The sequence below is a fragment of the Vigna angularis genome, chromosome 3 (assembly GCF_016808095.1).
Source record: "Vigna angularis cultivar LongXiaoDou No.4 chromosome 3, ASM1680809v1, whole genome shotgun sequence".
NCBI lineage: Eukaryota > Viridiplantae > Streptophyta > Magnoliopsida > Fabales > Fabaceae > Vigna > Vigna angularis.
This window is the reverse complement of record NC_068972.1, coordinates 118,519-136,699: the sequence shown is the minus strand read 5'-3', so window position 1 is coordinate 136,699 and position 18,181 is coordinate 118,519. Positions and strand designations below refer to the sequence as shown.

The 18,181-nt window shown below is 31.2% G+C and overlaps 3 protein-coding genes across 3 annotated transcripts; 1 reads left to right on the top strand and 2 right to left on the bottom strand.

The window, feature by feature from the left end:
• Positions 1 to 947: 947 nt before the first annotated feature.
• Positions 948 to 1,379, bottom strand: LOC108325693 (putative lipid-transfer protein DIR1). The gene has a single exon (XM_017558790.2). The coding sequence runs from the start codon at positions 1,341 to 1,343 to the stop codon at positions 948 to 950; it is 396 nt and encodes a 131-aa protein (XP_017414279.1). The 5' UTR covers positions 1,344 to 1,379.
• A 3,407-nt stretch (positions 1,380 to 4,786) lies between these two features.
• On the bottom strand, positions 4,787 to 5,179 carry LOC108324851 (putative lipid-transfer protein DIR1). The gene has a single exon (XM_017557778.2). The coding sequence runs from the start codon at positions 5,177 to 5,179 to the stop codon at positions 4,787 to 4,789; it is 393 nt and encodes a 130-aa protein (XP_017413267.1).
• A 3,382-nt stretch (positions 5,180 to 8,561) lies between these two features.
• LOC108325896 (importin beta-like SAD2) lies at positions 8,562 to 18,181 on the top strand. The gene is made up of 20 exons (XM_017559023.2): positions 8,562 to 9,008; positions 9,083 to 9,235; positions 9,337 to 9,499; positions 9,663 to 9,847; positions 9,949 to 10,122; positions 11,010 to 11,155; positions 11,241 to 11,364; positions 11,434 to 11,614; positions 12,418 to 12,577; positions 12,673 to 12,714; positions 12,801 to 12,919; positions 13,002 to 13,200; positions 13,644 to 13,775; positions 14,158 to 14,261; positions 14,394 to 14,573; positions 15,726 to 15,865; positions 15,968 to 16,107; positions 16,243 to 16,403; positions 17,242 to 17,374; positions 17,462 to 18,181. The coding sequence occupies exons 1-20, from the start codon at positions 8,707 to 8,709 to the stop codon at positions 17,620 to 17,622; spliced, it is 3,099 nt and encodes a 1,032-aa protein (XP_017414512.1). The 5' UTR covers positions 8,562 to 8,706; the 3' UTR covers positions 17,623 to 18,181.

The window sequence follows — 18,181 nt, the reverse complement described above, 5'->3', positions numbered from 1 at the left end:
TTCAAATATTTGTCAATAATTGTGAGTATTCACGGGTTTTAAAATATCCGTGAATAATTTTTAAATGAATATTAGCACAGGTAACGGGCAGTAGCGGGATTTAGCACATACGCATTATACGTATCCGATATTATCCTGTCATTCCTAATTGTAGACCTTTTATTTTTTATTACCTTTTATTTATATTTTCATAACTATTTTTTCAACATTCATATCTTCCATTGATTTAATCTTTATTTTTTGTATTATATATATATATATATATATATATATATATATTATATTTTTGTGAGAAGAAGAGGGGCGAGAATGTTAAATTTTGCAATATATATGTTACTAATGATTAATGATGCACACATTTATTCCAAATGTTATTTATTTTATAATAAATAAATTGGCCTTATTATTGTTAATTAATCTAAACTGGCAATTTGAAATTAAATAATAGACTTAAGTACTAATTTTTGAAACGTTTCATGTTGAAAGTTAATAAGAATCCTTATTTTTAGATACTTTATAATGTTATAAATAATTTATGATGTTAATACTTTATTTAATTTCGATGAATTAAGTTATAGCTTATGATTTGGATAAAATAATGATTTGTGATTAAGAGTGTGGATATTAAAATTGAGGATTTTGTTTTAACTCAGATTCACGTTAAAAACGAATGTAATCCGAAATAATGCAATAATCTTCCATTATCGTGTTAGCAATTAAACTTGCGACCTTTCTTACACTGATAGTTAAATGTGACTCAGATTATATAGTGTCCATGACAAGAACATGAATGCATCTCATAAGAACATTTTAGTTTGATGATAAAGAAATCTAAAACAAAAACAGTTCAGTATTTCCAACGACATCGAAGATGAAATATATAAAAAAGTATTTTATTTATGATTTAATAATTAATGAGGAGAGAATGAGAACAGTGAGAAATGAAGCTAACAGGGGACAGTTTTGCCAAGTTTGCACTTGGCGGGAAGCTGAAGGGCGAGATCGGGATCGATTTGCAGGGCAGGCAACAGAGGGGAACTCTTGAAAGCGCAGAGACACTTCAGGTCTACTAGATCTACCGCCGAGCAGCACTCTTTCGAAGGTTCCGACGGCGATGGAGGTGTCACCGCCGGCAAGCACTTAAGCAGATCCGTCGACGACACACCACACACGTTCAGGGCGTCAATGGCAGCCCCCATGAACAACACCTCCATCAGCATCACCACCGCTACCACTCTCGCATTCATCTTCGTCATCTTCTTGTTTTTGTTCTGATGCCTCTCCCCATCCTTTTCTCTCCTATTTATAGCCTTCCATCTCTGTGCTCTGCTCAACTTCTGCATCAATCCATAGTTATGAAACGTATTCTCATATTTGACTTACAAACTAATATTTTCTAAGCGTTAATTCAAATGTTAGCACAAGTCCCACAATTCAAATGTAAGCATAGATTCCACGTGAACTAAAAACCGAAACTTACGTAAATTTCACTAAATTTTAAGTTGGGAATTTATCTCTCTTATATAATTTTTTCATAAGAATTTATTTTCAAGAAAATTAATATATACTTAATCTGTATAGTGCTCATAAGTTTTTAATTTATTTTTCTCTTTGTATTATTTTTTTACTCAATCGAAATTTAATATATATTTTTATTTAACTAGTCTTAATTAATATTTATTAAACTAAATCAAATGGTCTTATTTTTATTAAACTAACCTCTATATAATTTCGAAAATGACTCTTAGTTTATTAGATTATTTTTCTATCATAAAAGGTGTCACTTGTAAATTTCCAAAAAAAAAAATATTTTGATCTATAATATCTTTTAAACAACATTAACATTAATTTAAATTTTAAATTGTATTATATATGTATCAATTGTTAAATATTGATTGAATTATTTTAAATTGTTCGTCTAAGTTTAGAAGAAACTGATATGTGATGATCAATATCAGTTTCTCTAAACAAATTAGTAATTAGATTTAATTGAATAAGATTATAACTAAGCCGTTGAAACTTGTATGACACATTAATCAGATATTTATGACTTAACTAATCAAACTCTAGGTTAAACATCAAAATATTTTTAACACTTACAGTCAAGTTGAAAAAGATTGGCGAGTCACGTGAAATTTAAGTAACATGGACTGTACAGAAGTTTGAGACTAAAAGATAAAAAATATATTTAAACCTAATTAAGCTATCAATTATACATAATAAGCTGTAACCATCACACAGTAATTTAAACGGAAGTTCTCGTATATACCATTAATAAATTATCTTTTTGGTTTGCGTAACATTTTATAACTTCACCTTTAAATAATTATTGTTTTAAATTTAAATAATTTCTCAAAATAAAACTATCTAAAAATAATCATTTATAATAAAATTATAAAAATTATTTACTTATATATATATATATATATATATAATATTTGAATAATTTATTTTCTTTTTATTACTTTTTCATTTTGTTTAATCACAATATTTTCTATAAAAAAAATTATTTTAATTATTTTTCAATGTTCGGACTATATTTAGATTAAAAAAAGTAATACTGATTTAATCATCACAAAATAAGTGAATTCAATCCAACTAAATATATATTGATTTGATTCAAGTCTAATTAAATTTAACTTTAAATTATTTTTTATGTCTACATTCATACAAGATTATTTTATTTTTATTAAATAAAAATATTTAAGTATTTAAGGTTTTTACTTAATATTTAATTGTTTTTCTCTATTTATTTACTCAATTGACTTTTTATGTTATGTGACTCTTTTGTTAAATTATTGTATCTCATAAATCCAAATTTCTAATAGGTAATATCCAATATAATTGAAACCTGAACAACAATCCATGTATCATGGAAAACCTAAGAGAGGGAGAAAGAGAAAAAGGTAGTAGAGAAGAAAGGAAAAAAGGTAAAAGGGGTGGTGAAAGGTGGATGGTGGAAAAGAGAAGGATAAAAAATCATAGAGTTCCTATAGAAAATATAATTGACATCTTATGAAAGGAGACAAGTTTTATTTGAATGGAAAGAACATGGTCACAATGGTAAGATTGACGAAAAAAAAATGTTAATTTTATTATTTATGAATAATCTATGTGATTTAGATATGTAATTTATACAGTTAGTTTGTAAATCATATATCGTTTACACGTGTAATTTGAGCCATAATTTAGTACTAACGTGAGTTAAAAAGTATTTATTAAAACATAGTAAAAAATATATTTAAAAAATTTTGAGATGGGATAAAAAAAATGTTGAGATAAGGAAGGAAAATTGTTTTATATATTTAGTCAATACATGGCCTTTTATTTTTCTATTACCTTCCATTTACATTTTCATAACTATTTTTTCAACTTTATGTTATATTATTCCATCTTTATTTTTTAGTATTATATATATATATATATATATATATATATATATATATATATATATAATAACTGTCAAAATGGGTAATTCATCTTGATTCGACCTGGTCCATCATGGGTTGGTCACTTAGTGAGTCAATCCAACTCATTTCACTTATTAGTAAGTCGAAAATATTCGAATCCAGTTCGACTCATCACGATTGGTGGGTTAAACGGGTTGACTAGGTAACTCACTTAATTGTAAGTCTTTTTTAAAAAAAATATATTTTTTTAATTCAAATCTAAATAAATTTCACTCTAAAATGATGTTAAGTTTCAAAGACAATTAAAAAACAATATCATACAATTCAAGCGTAATTAAAAAACAAACACAAAAGCGAACAAATAAGTTTTTAATATTGATAATTTTTGTATCACTTGTCCATTTATAATATTAGAGTTAAATCTATAATATTTTTGTCTCTTGAAACAATTTTTTTTCTATATTCCTATTTGCAATATAATAAAAAAAAATATTAACTAATAGTATTGAAACACAAAATAATAAATACTTAAATTAAATTAGGTAGATCGGCGAGTCAACTTGGCTCACCACGGGTTCAATCCGGATGAGTTAGAGATTCTAAGTGAACCGGGTTAAAAACTAACCCGCATAAAAGAATTACATTTTTTTCAAACCCAATCTGGCTATAGGCCGAGTTGGCTCGCGGTTACAATCTATTTTGAGAACACTATTATATATATATATATATATATATTGAGAAGAAGAGGAGAGAGAATGTTAAATTTTGCAATATATATGTTATTAATGATTAATGATGCGCACATTTATTCCAAATGTTATTTATTTTATGATAGATAAATTGGCCTTATTATTGTTAGTTAATCTAAACTGGCAATTTGAAATTAAATAATAGACTTAAGTACTAACTTTTGAAACGTTACATATTGAAAGTTAATAAGAAACCTTATTTTTAGATACTTTTTAATGTTATAAATAATTTATATTTGCATTAAATTTCGATTATGATTTGGATAAAATAATTATCTGTGCTTAAGAGTATGGATATTAAAATTGAGGATTTCGGTTTAATTAGATTCACGTTATATCTGTTACAGAAACAACGAATGTAGTCCGAAATAATGCAATAATCTTCCATTCTCTAGTTAGCTATTAAACTTGCGACCTTTCTTATACTGATGGTTAAATGTGACTTAGATTGTATAGCATCACAAGAACATGAATGCGGCTCGTGAGAATATTTTAGTTTGATGATAAAGAAATCTAAAATAAAGCAGTTTAATGTTTCCAACAAGATCGGAGATGAAAGATATCAATAAGTATTTTATTTATGATTTAATAATTAAACAGAGGCAATGAGAACAGTGAGAGATGAAGCTAACAGGGGACAGTTTTGCCAAGTTTGCATTTGGCGGGAAGCTGAAGGGCGAGATCGGGATCGATATGCAGCGCAGGCAAGAGCAGGGAACTCTTGAAAGCGCAGAGGCACTTCAGGTCTACTAGGCTCACCGCCGAACAACACTCTTTCGAAGGTTCCGACGGTGACGGAGGCGTCACCGCCGGCAAGCACTTCAGCAGATCCGTCGACGGCACACCGCACACATTCAGGGCGTCAATGGCAGCCCCCATGAGCAACACCTCCATCACCATCACCATCACCACTGCCACCACTCTCGCATTCATCTTCGTCATCTTCTTGTTTTTGTTCTGTCCATCCTTCTCTCTCCTATTTATAGCCTCCCATCTCTGTGCTCTGCTCAACTTCTGCATCAATCCATCGTTATAAAACGTATCTCATCTTTGACTCACAAACTAACATTTTTTAAGCGTTAATTCAAATGTTAGCACAAGTCGCACGATTCAAAGGTAAGCACAGGTCCCACGTGAACTAAAACCCAAAACTTATGCAAATTTCACTAAATTTTAAGTTGGAAATTTATCTCTCTTATATAATTTTTTCATAAGAATTTATTTTCAAGGAAATTAAGATATACTTAATTTGTATATTGGTCATAAGTTTTTAATTTATTTTTCTCTTTGTATTATTTTTTTACCCAATAGAAATTTCATATATAATTTTATATAATTGAGTCTTAATATTTATTAAACTTAGTCAAATGGTCTTTTTTATTAAATTAACTTTTATATTGTTTCGAAAACGACTCTATAAAAAAATATAGTTTATTAGTTTATTTTCTATCATAAAAGGTGCCACATGTAAATTTCCAAAAAAAATAAAAATTTGACATATAATATCTTTTAAACAACATTAACACTAATTTAACTAAATCTTATAGACAAATTTAATGAAGAAAAAATTACATTGAATATTTAAAAAATAAATAAATATTAAATATGAATATCTACAATAAATAACGTACCTCATAATATCAATATTATAAATAACTATATTTAATTATGATGTTATTAAATTAAATTTTAAAATTATTGTAACGGTTATTCTTAAATTATATATTTCTTATTCTAACTCTTTTTCTTAAAATTATTCTATTGGCTATAAATTGTATGTAAAATGCGAATTTTAGTCATAAAAGACTTACAAATTATAAATTTAAAATTGTAGTACGTATCAATTGTTAAATACTGATTGAATTATTTAAAACTAATAGTTTAAGTTTAGAGAAGACTGATTCAATAATCTAACTAAGTTAGTATTCAACGAAATACTCTACTTGATCGACTGTAATAAAAACTTATAAAAAATTCTATAAATACAAATTGTAAATATGATTTTGAAACTTGTATGACACATCAATTACATATTTATAATTTAACCAATCAAAATCAAACTAGCTTAACCAACAAAATATTTTTAACAGTTAAACCTAAACCGTTGAAAAAAAAGTGACATAAAATTTAAATATGATGAACTATACAAAAGTTTGAAACTAAAAGTTTAAAATTATAGGAAAGTTCTCATATATACCATTAATAAATTATCTTTTTGGTTTGCGTAATATTTTATAACTTTACCCTTTAAATAATTATTGTTTTAAATTTAAATAATTACTCAAAATAAAAACTATCTAAAAAATAATTATTTATAATAAAAATACAAAAATTAATAAGAAACTATGTGTGTATATATATATATATATATATATATATATATATAATATTTGATTAATTTATTCTCTTATTATTACTTTTTCATTTTGTTTAATCGATTTTTTTTCTAAAAATCATTTTATTTTAATTATTTTTCAATGTTCAGACTTTATTTAGATAAAAAAAAAGTGATATGGATTTAATCATCACAAAAATTAAATTGTATGAAATTTTAACTATTGTGATTAATGTAATGATAAAATAAATAATATAATTATATAAAAGTAAGATTTACATTGTAGATATAGTTATAAAAAAGTTTAAAGAATAATTTTATTATTTCAAGTAATGTATTATATATATATATATATATATATATATATATATATAAATAAGAGGATCTTGTAATTTTTTATGTATTAAATAAATGGTATCTAGACAAATCAACATAAATTATAATAATATATAAATTATAACTAACATAATAATATTTGATTGTATAACATTAGATAAAAGCTCTAATTTTTCATTTTTTTTTCTTCAAAATTAGATGTTACCAGCTTTATGACCAAAAGTCTTTATATAGATTTGGTAAACCTTCAAAACCATATTATTAGGGATTGTTCTAATCCATATAACCTTCTTTAATTTATAAACCTTCATTCCAATTGAATCTGCCATGTGGAAAATCCATATAAATTTATTCTAAAATTTCTTGGTATAGAAAAACATTTTTTATATCAAATGGTAAAAGAGACCAACTTGGATTGCTGCCAGCAACAAAAGTATTCTCACAATGTTGAGTTTGACTACGAGTGCGATCTCACTTGATAATCTATATCATAAGATTGAGTGTTTAGCCACATGCTTTATACCTATTAATATTTTTATTAACTTTATGCTTAATTATATATGTCTTATTTTCTTATATTATAATAAATATTTGTCTGTGATCACAAATATAGTTTTATTCTTCAAATAAAATATTATTTTAATTAAAATAATTATTTTATTAATTTGACTTTTAAAGTAACTATTTTTAAAATTTAGTATCTTTTTTTGTTGTTTGACAATTTTTTTTAAACTTAACTATTGTTTCTAGCGAGTATAAACCTATTAAAAAATATCAACCAACAAGACTTGTGAAGACTTCTTAGTTCTTCTTATTTTAGTAACCTAAACTTATCTACAATATGTACATATCTAATTTTAGCATTTTTATATTATGATTATTATCTATCATGAAGTATGTTACTATTAACTATTAATTTATTATTTTAAGGTAAATATTATTATGATAAATACAAGTCTAACAAGATTATCCATGGGTTTATAAATACAATTAACATTCTCTAATAAATATTTACTATATTCATAAACATTATTTTTATTTAATTGAGTATTAGAGACTCTTTATAAGTAGATGTATAATAATAATTAGTTATAATTTTTTTAACTTTATATTATCATAAAAAAAGTTAACTTAACTTTAAACATAATAAATAAAGTCACTAATTTAGTTTATTATAATAAGAAAGAAGATAAAATTTTAAAAAATTACATCCTCGAATGAACACCAACACTAGTTTACCTACGCCTTTTAATCAAATTTAATGGAAGAGAGGAATATTTAACAAATAAAGAAAATATGAATTGAATCAGATATCAACATTCATATTCTAAACAATCATCATAAAATCACTATTATAAATAAGTGTACTTAATTACGACATTATTATAATTAAATTTTAAAATTATTCTAACGATTTTCTTAAACTATATATTTACTATTCTAACTGTTTTCCTTAAAATTATTCTGACGGTTTTAATCGGCCATGAATTGTATGTAAAAATACAATTTTTTTCTGTAAAAGATAAAGAGTCACACTTACATTGATTGGGGAGCAATCTCATGCTTTAATCTTATCCAAGGGAGAGTGGTCCTTTGACAGTTTTATATCGAATCCTTAAACGGGGTTGGTTGGTGCGTTGATTGTGGGATGACAACAAACAGAATAAATTAAACCTGAGAGATTATTTGAAAAATAAAAAAAGAAGGGAAATGAATGTGAAAACATAGTAAAAAGATGAAAGAAAAAACCCTAACGCATAAATTGGTTTCATTTGCGCGTTGGTAAACCCTAGTGTGAGTGTGTAGCGACTAGCGAGCGTCATCATCGCATTGGGGGAGACTCAGAGCAGAAGCGAAGCGAAGGGAAGAGAAGGAGATGGATCTTGGTACCATACTTCAGGCTGCTCTGAGTCCGAATCCCGATGAACGGAAGGGCGCCGAGCAGCGGTTGGAGGAGATGCAATACGCCCCACAGCATCCGGTCAGTCTCTTCCAAATCATCGTCGATACCAACCGCCACATGGCCGTTCGACAAGTTGCCGCCATCAATTTCAAGAACTTCATCGCCAAGAATTGGTCTCCCGATCACCACAGCGAAATATCCATTTCACCCTCTGATAAGCTTCTCCTCCGGAATCACATGCTCCTCTCTCTCCCTCAGCTTCCTCCTCTCCTCAGGTACACTGCACCTCCCACTCTTCTCACTATTCTTTCTCACTTCCTCCTCTTTGCATCATTCTATTCTGTTACAGGGTGCAGCTCGGTGAGTGCCTCAAAACAGTCATCCATTCGGATTATCCGGAGCAGTTTCCTCATCTTCTCGACTGGATCAAGCAGAACTTACAGGATCAACAACAAGTCCACGCCGCTTTATTTGTGCTGCGGATTCTTTCAAGAAAATACGAGTGAGTCAGTCTGTGTGTTTCGCTTCTTCTTCTTGTTCTTGCTATCGCGTGAAAAGTATCCAGCCATCACTAATAACAAAACCCTCATTCTCCCTCTGCAGGTTCAAGTCAGATGAAGAGCGGACGCCGGTTTATGGCGTTGTCCAGCATACTTTTCCTCTGCTCCTCACTATATTTAACGCCTTAGTCCAAATTGCCAATCCCTCAGTCGAAGTTGCAGACTTGATCAAGCTTATCTGTAAAATTTTCTGGTCCTCCATCTACGTACGTTTATTTTCTCTCCCTCCCTCTCTCTTCAATCAACGGGAAAAAGAACGAGAGATAACATTGTTACTTTCAGTTGCCCTCCTTGTGTTTGTGCTTTTGTCCTTCGAACTGTTTGTAATTGATTAATGCAATTCTGTGTACATCGTTTTAACTTATTCAGTTGGAGGTTCCAAAGCTTTTGTTTGATCAAAATGTATTCAATGCTTGGATGGTGCTGTTTTTAAACGTGTTAGAGAGCCCTGTTCCCTTGGAAGGTCAGCCTGCTGATCCAGAGCTTCGCAAGTCATGGGGTTGGTGGAAGGTAAAAAAATGGACAGTTCACATTCTAAATAGGCTCTATACTCGGTATGTTTGAGGTTTTGAATTGATTTGGTTGACAATTCTGTGCTTTACTGTTCAGTGATTAATTTTCTATTTATACTGGTGTTTAAATTACCTTGTTTTAGATTTGGTGACTTGAAGCTGCAAAACCTGGAAAACAAAGCCTTTGCCCAAATGTTTCAGAAGCATTATGCTGGGAAGATCTTGGACTGCTACTTAAATCTACTGAATGTCATTCGAGTTGGTGGCTATTTACCAGACAGAGTTATCAACCTGGTTCTTCAGTATCTAAGCAACAGGTGCTCATCAATTATTTTTTTGTCATTTATTTGTGTATAGGTCTGATCTTTTTCTTATTTATGAAGGGACATGCATATTCTGGTAAGGCGTTTTTGTGCATTAAGCTCGCATGTTTTGTTTATGAATTGTTACATGTTTTGTCATTAATTAGTTTTCTCAACTCAACTTAGCTATCAGCGATAAAATCTCTTTATTATTGGGTTATTTGAGCTTAGCTTTATAACTATTACTCTTGTCCCTTTACTCTTTCATCGAAGTTAAAGAAAGTTGGCCAATGTTGTTAGTAATATTAAATTTGATGACAATTTGTGTTAGTTTTTCAACATGACCCATGAGACTAGTGCCACTCGTCATTTCTCTCTATCCATTTAATTAATTAATGTTTTCTAACCAACATTTTTTGCCGAATTAATTAGTGAATGTTTGCTAGTCCTCTTTACCAATCCTCACACGAGACCAGCCCAATTGCCCAATGCTTGATATCCCTAGATATAAACCTCCGGAGTTTGGGTTGAAATTATTAAACCAAAAAAGTATTAACCACTAATGCCAGCAGTAAACCTAAGTAATAGTGATCTTGATATGTTATGAAATATGCATGCATTCCCTAAATCAAATACTGGGATAGTCTGTTCTTTTGAATGTATGACTTATTGAAGTTCATGTATCCAGACCCATACCCAATTGACATATTTTTCAGGTAAGGAAGAGTGAATGGGTTGCTTTGTGTCCATTGATACTCTTATCCTTCCTTTTTGAGGTCTTCACTTTGCACATATTAAGTATATTATTAGTATTATCTTTTACTGAATGCTGTTATTTATATTTTTCAGGATATTCATGATTCTGGAATTAATCTTCTCTTAATTTCTTTTAATGTATGCAGTATTTCGAAGAATAGCATGTATGCTGCACTGCAGCCTCGGCTTGATGTTCTTCTTTTTGAAATAGTTTTCCCTCTTATGTGCTTTAATGATAATGATCAAAAGCTTTGGGATGAAGATCCACATGAATATGTAAGAAAAGGCTACGGTAAGTCTCATTGAAGTGTATACATGACATGAAGTTTCATGTGAATCATTGGCACATGCTTATAGCTTCTAATTCTTAATTTCAGACATTATTGAAGACTTGTATAGTCCCAAAACTGCTTCCATGGATTTTGTCAGTGAATTGATTCGAAAACGTGGGAAAGATAATCTTCACAAGTTTATACAATTCATAGTTGAAATTTTTAAAAGGTAAATATATTGCTTTCTGATAAATTAGAAGATTTATATAGTGTTGTAATTGGGTTTTTACTTTATTAGGTATGATGAAGCACCTGCTGAATACAAACCCTATAGACAAAAAGATGGTGGACTTCTTGCTATTGGAGCACTTTGTGACAAATTGAAGAACACCGAGCCATACAAGTCAGAACTTGAGCATATGTTGGTTCAACATGTCTTTCCCGAGTTTAGCAGTCCAGTTGGCCACCTTAGGGCCAAGGTATCATTTTTATGTACATGTTTATGATTGCACCTTGTTTGCGTGCCGGACAGTCACTCTCCTCCTTTTATTCTTCTTTTGGGCATAAAGTAGAATGTTTTTAGAAAAGGCTAAGTTTGCATTGCACAATATGTGGAATACCATACTAAAAGCAGCCCTAGTTTGATTTACAATTGCCCATGTTTAACAATTTTTGGAGGTAAAGGATTTGCATAAATAAGAGGTAACACATCTTTATCAACGTAATAGTTATTATTTATGGCATGGTTAATGTAAAACTCTCTTCACTTGGGTTCACTTGGCAGAGAGGAAGGGATGAAAGTAGGCTTTTAATCCATGAACCTTAAAAAGGGAAATTCAAAGTGGTAATCTTTTCAGTGTTTTATGTTGTAGAAAAAACAGAGAAAGTATAATCTTTTTAATTTTTATTATAAATGTATTCTTCAAGGAGAATATAATGCAAATACAACATTTATTGGGTGCAAAAGTAAATGTATACTAAGAAATGTCCTCTTATTATTTTCCTCGCAATCCTGCCCCCTATTTGGGTTTTGAGCCTCTATTGAAGAATTTATCCTTTTCTCTTCAGTTCTCTATTATTTTAATCGGCAGTGAATGTAGGGAATGATGCAATCTTATCTAAATAGCTTATCTATAACCAAACAAATATTTATGTCACAGTTTAATATTTATGTGAGTTGGTGTGAAATTAGTTATAGTTTTGAACTAGACATTACTTGTAAAATTTTCAATTTCTATTCTTGATGATTTTGGCTATCTGTTGACTTTTGTGTGAAAAATAGGCAGCATGGGTTGCAGGACAATATGCGCACATTAGCTTCTCAGATCAGAACAATTTCCGGAAGGCATTGCAGTGTGTTGTATGTGGGATGCGAGATCCTGAGCTTCCTGTTCGCATTGATTCTGTTTTTGCTTTGCGTTCTTTTGTTGAGGCTTGCAAAGGTGGTTAATAGTCTTCGTTTCTACTTTTGATTTCAATAAATCTTTCTAAAGCTTAGCACTGATAATGCTTTTTTTTTTCAATTGTATTGATGCAGATTTGAACGAAATTCGACCCATTCTTCCTCAACTCCTTGATGGTAGGTGAATGTAAAATAATTGTCTGTTCTTGTTCCTTTATTATTTGGCTTGGTGAGTGGGTGTAACTGACAAAAAGTACATACAGAGTTCTTCAAACTTATGAATGAAATTGAGAATGAGGACCTTGTATTTACCTTGGAAACTATTGTGGACAAGTTTGGGGAAGAAATGGCACCTTATGCTCTTGGGCTTTGCCAACATTTGGTAATATATATTTTTAACCATTTGTATCTGCCAATAAAGTTGTTCTTGCTTTATAACATTGTCATTTTCTTTCTTACAACAGGCAGCTGCATTTTGGAGGTGCATGAACACCGCTGAAGCTGAGGATGAGGTTGACGATCCAGGTGCTCTGGCTGCTGTGGGTTGTTTGCGTGCTATTAGCACGATACTTGAATCAGTGAGCAGTCTTCCTCAACTATTTGTTCAATTTGAGCCAACCTTGCTTCCCATAATGCGGAGAATGTTAACAACTGATGGTCAAGGTATTTTCCCTCTTGTCAATGTCTTTGTTCATATACGTATACACATTATTAAAGCAGAGGTGATTCTAATTTAAGGTTTGGGTCATAGTGTCGCTCATTTACCTCTTGGGTGATTATATGTATTTGGTTTTCCTATCAAAAATAATCTGATGAGGAGTATTGTTCTAAACTATATTATTAAGTGATTATAAGCACTCTGTGTATTGACTTTTGCGGACAGCTGTTGTACTTTTAGCTTTAATATGGAGCGGTATGCTTCAGTTTGTGTTAAAACAGTGTGATGTTGAGAACAACTTATGCCGATTTATCTTGAACTTTCTACTTGGATTTTCAAATTAGGTGCACATGTTGTTGTTAAATTATGTAAGAAACGCTGGTCTGAAATATTAATTTCACTGGGGTTGCTTCGATTGATTTTCATCACCTAATGTGAATGCTTGCAGAGGTTTTTGAAGAAGTTTTGGAGATTGTATCATACATGACCTTTTTCTCCCCGACAATATCATTGGATATGTGGACTCTTTGGCCACTGATGATGGAAGCACTTGCAGATTGGGCGATTGACTTCTTCCCAAGTATGGTTCTCAACTACATTTTGGCCACAATTCATCTCAATTTCTCTTTGCTCTACCGTAGTCAACCACGTAGTTTGGACCATCTTGATATACCTTTTATACATTAAAATGAACCTGAAGTTATTTTGGTGTCTCCCAGAAAAATTGAAGATAAACTCAGCTATGCATTCAATGAAATATCTTGATTGTTTTATAATATGGGTTCTATGTATGGAGCTGATATCCATACTATTTAAAGGCAGGGAACATCTTTAGTTTCAATTATATCTTTAGTTTTGTCCGTATAGTACCTCAACGTTTAAATTGGTGTTTGTTTGTGTCTATAATTTGCAACCGTACTTTTGCATTTTCCTTGTATTTATTTGTCTAGTTTCTTCTGCAGATATTCTGGTTCCTTTGGACAATTATATCTCAAGGGGAACTGCCCATTTTCTTACTTGTAAAGAACCTGACTATCAACAGAGTCTATGGAATATGATTTCATCTGTAAGTTAGTTATCTTTGCCTAATTAGAATGAGTTCAGCGAGCACCTGTTAAGAGGATTTAGGTTAAAAATGAATTTTATATTTCTTCTTTCTTTGTACACATATGTGTCTGATTTTTATTTCACGTTGAAGGTTATGGCAGACAAAAATATGGAGGACACTGATATTGAACCAGCTCCGAAGCTTGTTGAAGTCATCTTTCTGAACTGCAAAGGGCAGGTTGATCAATGGGTTGAGCCATATCTCAGAGTTACAGTTGAACGCTTGCAACGAACCGAAAATTCACATTTGAAATGTCTTCTCATGCAAGTGGTAAGGGGTTATGAAGATCCATATTGACACACATCACACATGAATGAGATAATTTGCTTCTGTTAGTTAATGATGACATTTTTAAATGTTCAACAGCTGGATTTTCCGTATTCATTATTTGAGAATAGTGCCTGGATCAGCCATGCCAATAATACTACTATAATGGGATAGTGATTTGCATAATGACTGCTATCATGGAATTTATATATAGATGCTCACATTTATATATGAAAAATTCTCAAACATAAATGACCTACTATGGATGACAATAAAAATTAGTAGTAAGTCATTATACTTAAAGAGTTAGAGAGAGAAACTAAAAATTTATTATTCTCTTCTTGTTCCCCTAATACAACACTAATCATACTTATACAAGAGATATGAACAGTAGTTCGTTCAGAAAAGAACAAAAACAGAAGGCTCCTAATAAAATACATTACATTCCAACAATTATAAACAATGAATTACAACAAAGGTCAAGTAACATGAAAGGAAGCCGAAATATAGCCAGAAAAAGCCACTTAAGACTCTTTGAACACAACACAGAGAATTGAGAAAAACATAAGAGGCATATGAATAAAGAAAAACAGAGACATCTACGGAGTAGATATGTTAGGGTCTCACATTGAGAAGGATAAGCTACATGATGTTGTACTTAGTTCTAGAGGTTCTTCCACTTAGTGGACTAATCTTTTGGGTTGGACTTCCCGTCATGCTTAACTAGTGGTTTTGTTGAGAGTTGGGTTACACAAAGGGCTACTTATAGGCTGAATTAAGGTGTAAATTGAATATTAGTTAGTGAGCCCTTAATGAGAAAAGGGCTACCACATATATAATGAAAGCTGCTGTGGACGATGGTCCTTAAAGGAAGTGACAGTGTCAGGATTCTGACATTTAGTAAGGTAAACTACTTGATATGATACTTGCGACTTGAGGTTCTTGCACCCAGTTGTTTCTGAAGATTGCCTTGTTCTCCTCATTAACATTGCACTTCTTTGCTTGATTTAGTAAGTTAAAATATATGAAAATCTTGTCTAATATAACGGGTTTTGTTTCTATAAGAATGACTTCAGTTCATCTGTTTTTGTGCTTTTGCCAAACTTTTCAATTTCAGAGAAGGACATCATAATGAACCTTCCTTCCTTCTTGCAGATTGCAGATGCTCTTTACTACAATGCAGCACTGACTCTCGGTATACTGCAAAAGTTAGGTGTTGCATCAGAAATCTTCAATCTTTGGTTTAATATGTTGCAAGGAGTAAAAAAGAATGGCATGCGTGCTAATTTCAAGAGGTCTGTATTTTCCCACCACATCACCATCCCCCTTTCTTCACTCTCCTATACTTTTTTGTAACAAAGGAAGTTGTGTGACAATATCTATATCTAATTATGCAGGGAACATGACAAGAAGGTTTGTTGCCTTGGTTTGACATCATTACTTGCACTTCCGGCTGGTCAATTGCCTGGAGATGCTCTTGGCCAGGTGTTAAGGGCCATTCTTGATCTTCTGGTTGCATACAAGGATCAAGTTGCAGGTCTTTATGTCATCTTTTCTCTGTTACTATGGTACTGGAGACTTGCAACTGCATGTTCACCAGTGGTAGACTTATTTTTTTAATTTTATGAGATTTATGATCATCCAATTCTCAGCAAATGCACTTTCTTTGCAGAAGCTGCAAAAGAGGAAGAAGCTGAAGATGATGATGATATGGATGACTTTCAAACTGATGATGAAGATGAAGATGGAAATGGTTCTGAGAAGGAAATGGGAATTGATGCTGAGGACGGCGATGAAGCTGATAGTAGTAAATTTAGAAAGTTGGCTGAACAGGTTTGTGGATACAAAAACCTAAACACCTCTGTATGCCTGTGTTAATTCAATAAGGAATAAATAATTTGTGGTTTACATGTTTATTCTAGTGGTTCAAAATTGATTCTTAAACATGATTAATATTAGACAATAGTTATTTATTTTTTATTTTGCAAAGCAAGCTAGTTATTGAAACAAGTTTATTGTTCAATGGGTAAGAAATTTAATTTAAGATGTTATTCATCTGTCCAGAAAATTAGAGCATTAAAAGAAAGATGTTACTTTTTAGTCATTTAGCATGTTAATTTTACAAATTTTTGTTTTGTTGGCATATACCATTGATTAGGTTAAAATAGATAGATACATTTGAGTAATTCAATATAAATGTGAAATAATGTGAATTGCATTATACTTTTAGCACTGTCAGCTTCATTCTATAGCAGCTAGTGGTAATTCATAGGTGGTGGGTGTTTATGTTTGATTCCCTGTCAATCGCGTTTTGCATAAAGTGATATTCAGCTGATAGAGTATTTACTCAGTACAAGTGTTTACTAAATTGTTTTTGTTAGAATAATTACTAAGTCTACTTGTTAGGGTAGTCAGTAGAACTAAAATAGGGGTAGTGTGTTGGGTTATCTCTAATCATTGTACCTAGCAGTCTACGACAGTGACTTGACCTTCTATCTCTCTATTGTATCAACTCTTTATCTATATAAATAACAGAACATGAGAGGTGTCTTTCAAGCCCTCAAGAACATATTTTTATCTCAAGTGTTTTTTACTATTAATAGAAGTTTAATTTATTGTATCTTTTTGAATTTTTAATTCTTATCGTCTTTTCTACAATGCCATCCCGAAGACAAAGACATTTAGGCCCAACGATGAGGATGAGGATGATGACGACTCAGATGACGACTTTACTGATGATGAAGAGTTGCATTCTCCAATTGATGATGTGGATCCTTTTGTTTTCTTTGTGGATACGATGAAAGGTATTCTGATACTGTCCCTTAAACATGTTACGAGTTTCATCAATGTCCCTTAATTTTTGCCTGACTTAAATATAAATTTGGCTGTAGTGATGCAATCATCAGATCCATTGGGATTTCAAAACCTTACCCATACACTCGAGTTCTCTTATCAAGCTCTTGCAAATGGTGTTACACAGCATGCTGAGCTCAGAAGAGGAGAGATTGAAAAGGAAAAATTAGAAAAGTCATCAGCTGTCACGAATTCTTAGCTCTAGCGTGTGTATGTTCTTGGTAAGAGAAGCAGATGGTTACATATTTTTTGTGAGGCATTTATTGGCTCAGTGGTCCTCAGTGGGTCCTCGTTGGTTGGTCCTGTGAACTTAAGGAGTTTTCAGGTTTGATATTGATAGGGTGAGTTTGGTGGTCTGAAGTTCTCTTTGACTTCAGAGGATGTGGATTGAGTAGTTTGGTGGTTCGCACTATCCAATGGATGGGAGAGTGGCCATTCTTCTCGTTGTCCGCCCCTTCAAGTCTCTATATATTTTGTTTCCAATATATGGCAACCATTGTCTGTTCTTGGGTTAGCGCAGCAATGGCTTGATGAGTGAGTTTTTGTGGCGTTTCTCTCCTGTCACATAGACAGGTTGGCTTGGCTCTGTGGGCAATTTTTGGTGGGGAATAGTTCATAATTCTTTTTAAGTTACATTTTGGTCATAAAATTTTGAGGGTCGAAAGTAAAACAGTTTTGGGCTGTTCTAGTGTGGCTTGCTGCACGTTGTAAAACAGATATATTATTTTTTTATCAATATTTATAATTTTTGTGTACAA

What these genes read in the sequence shown, in the direction of transcription:
- LOC108325693 (XM_017558790.2), bottom strand. Translation starts at nt 1,343, where the DNA reads ATGCAGAAGTTGAGCAGAGCACAGAGATGGAAGGCTATAAATAGGAGA.
- LOC108324851 (XM_017557778.2), bottom strand. Translation starts at nt 5,179, where the DNA reads ATGCAGAAGTTGAGCAGAGCACAGAGATGGGAGGCTATAAATAGGAGA.
- LOC108325896 (XM_017559023.2), top strand. Translation starts at nt 8,707, where the DNA reads ATGGATCTTGGTACCATACTTCAGGCTGCTCTGAGTCCGAATCCCGAT. An exon ending in TTGGCCACCTTAGGGCCAAG is followed by an intron (nt 11,615 to 12,417) that starts GTATCATTTTTA and finishes TGTGAAAAATAG; the next exon opens with GCAGCATGGGTTGCAGGACA. An exon ending in TTAGAAAGTTGGCTGAACAG is followed by an intron (nt 16,404 to 17,241) that starts GTTTGTGGATAC and finishes GCCATCCCGAAG; the next exon opens with ACAAAGACATTTAGGCCCAA.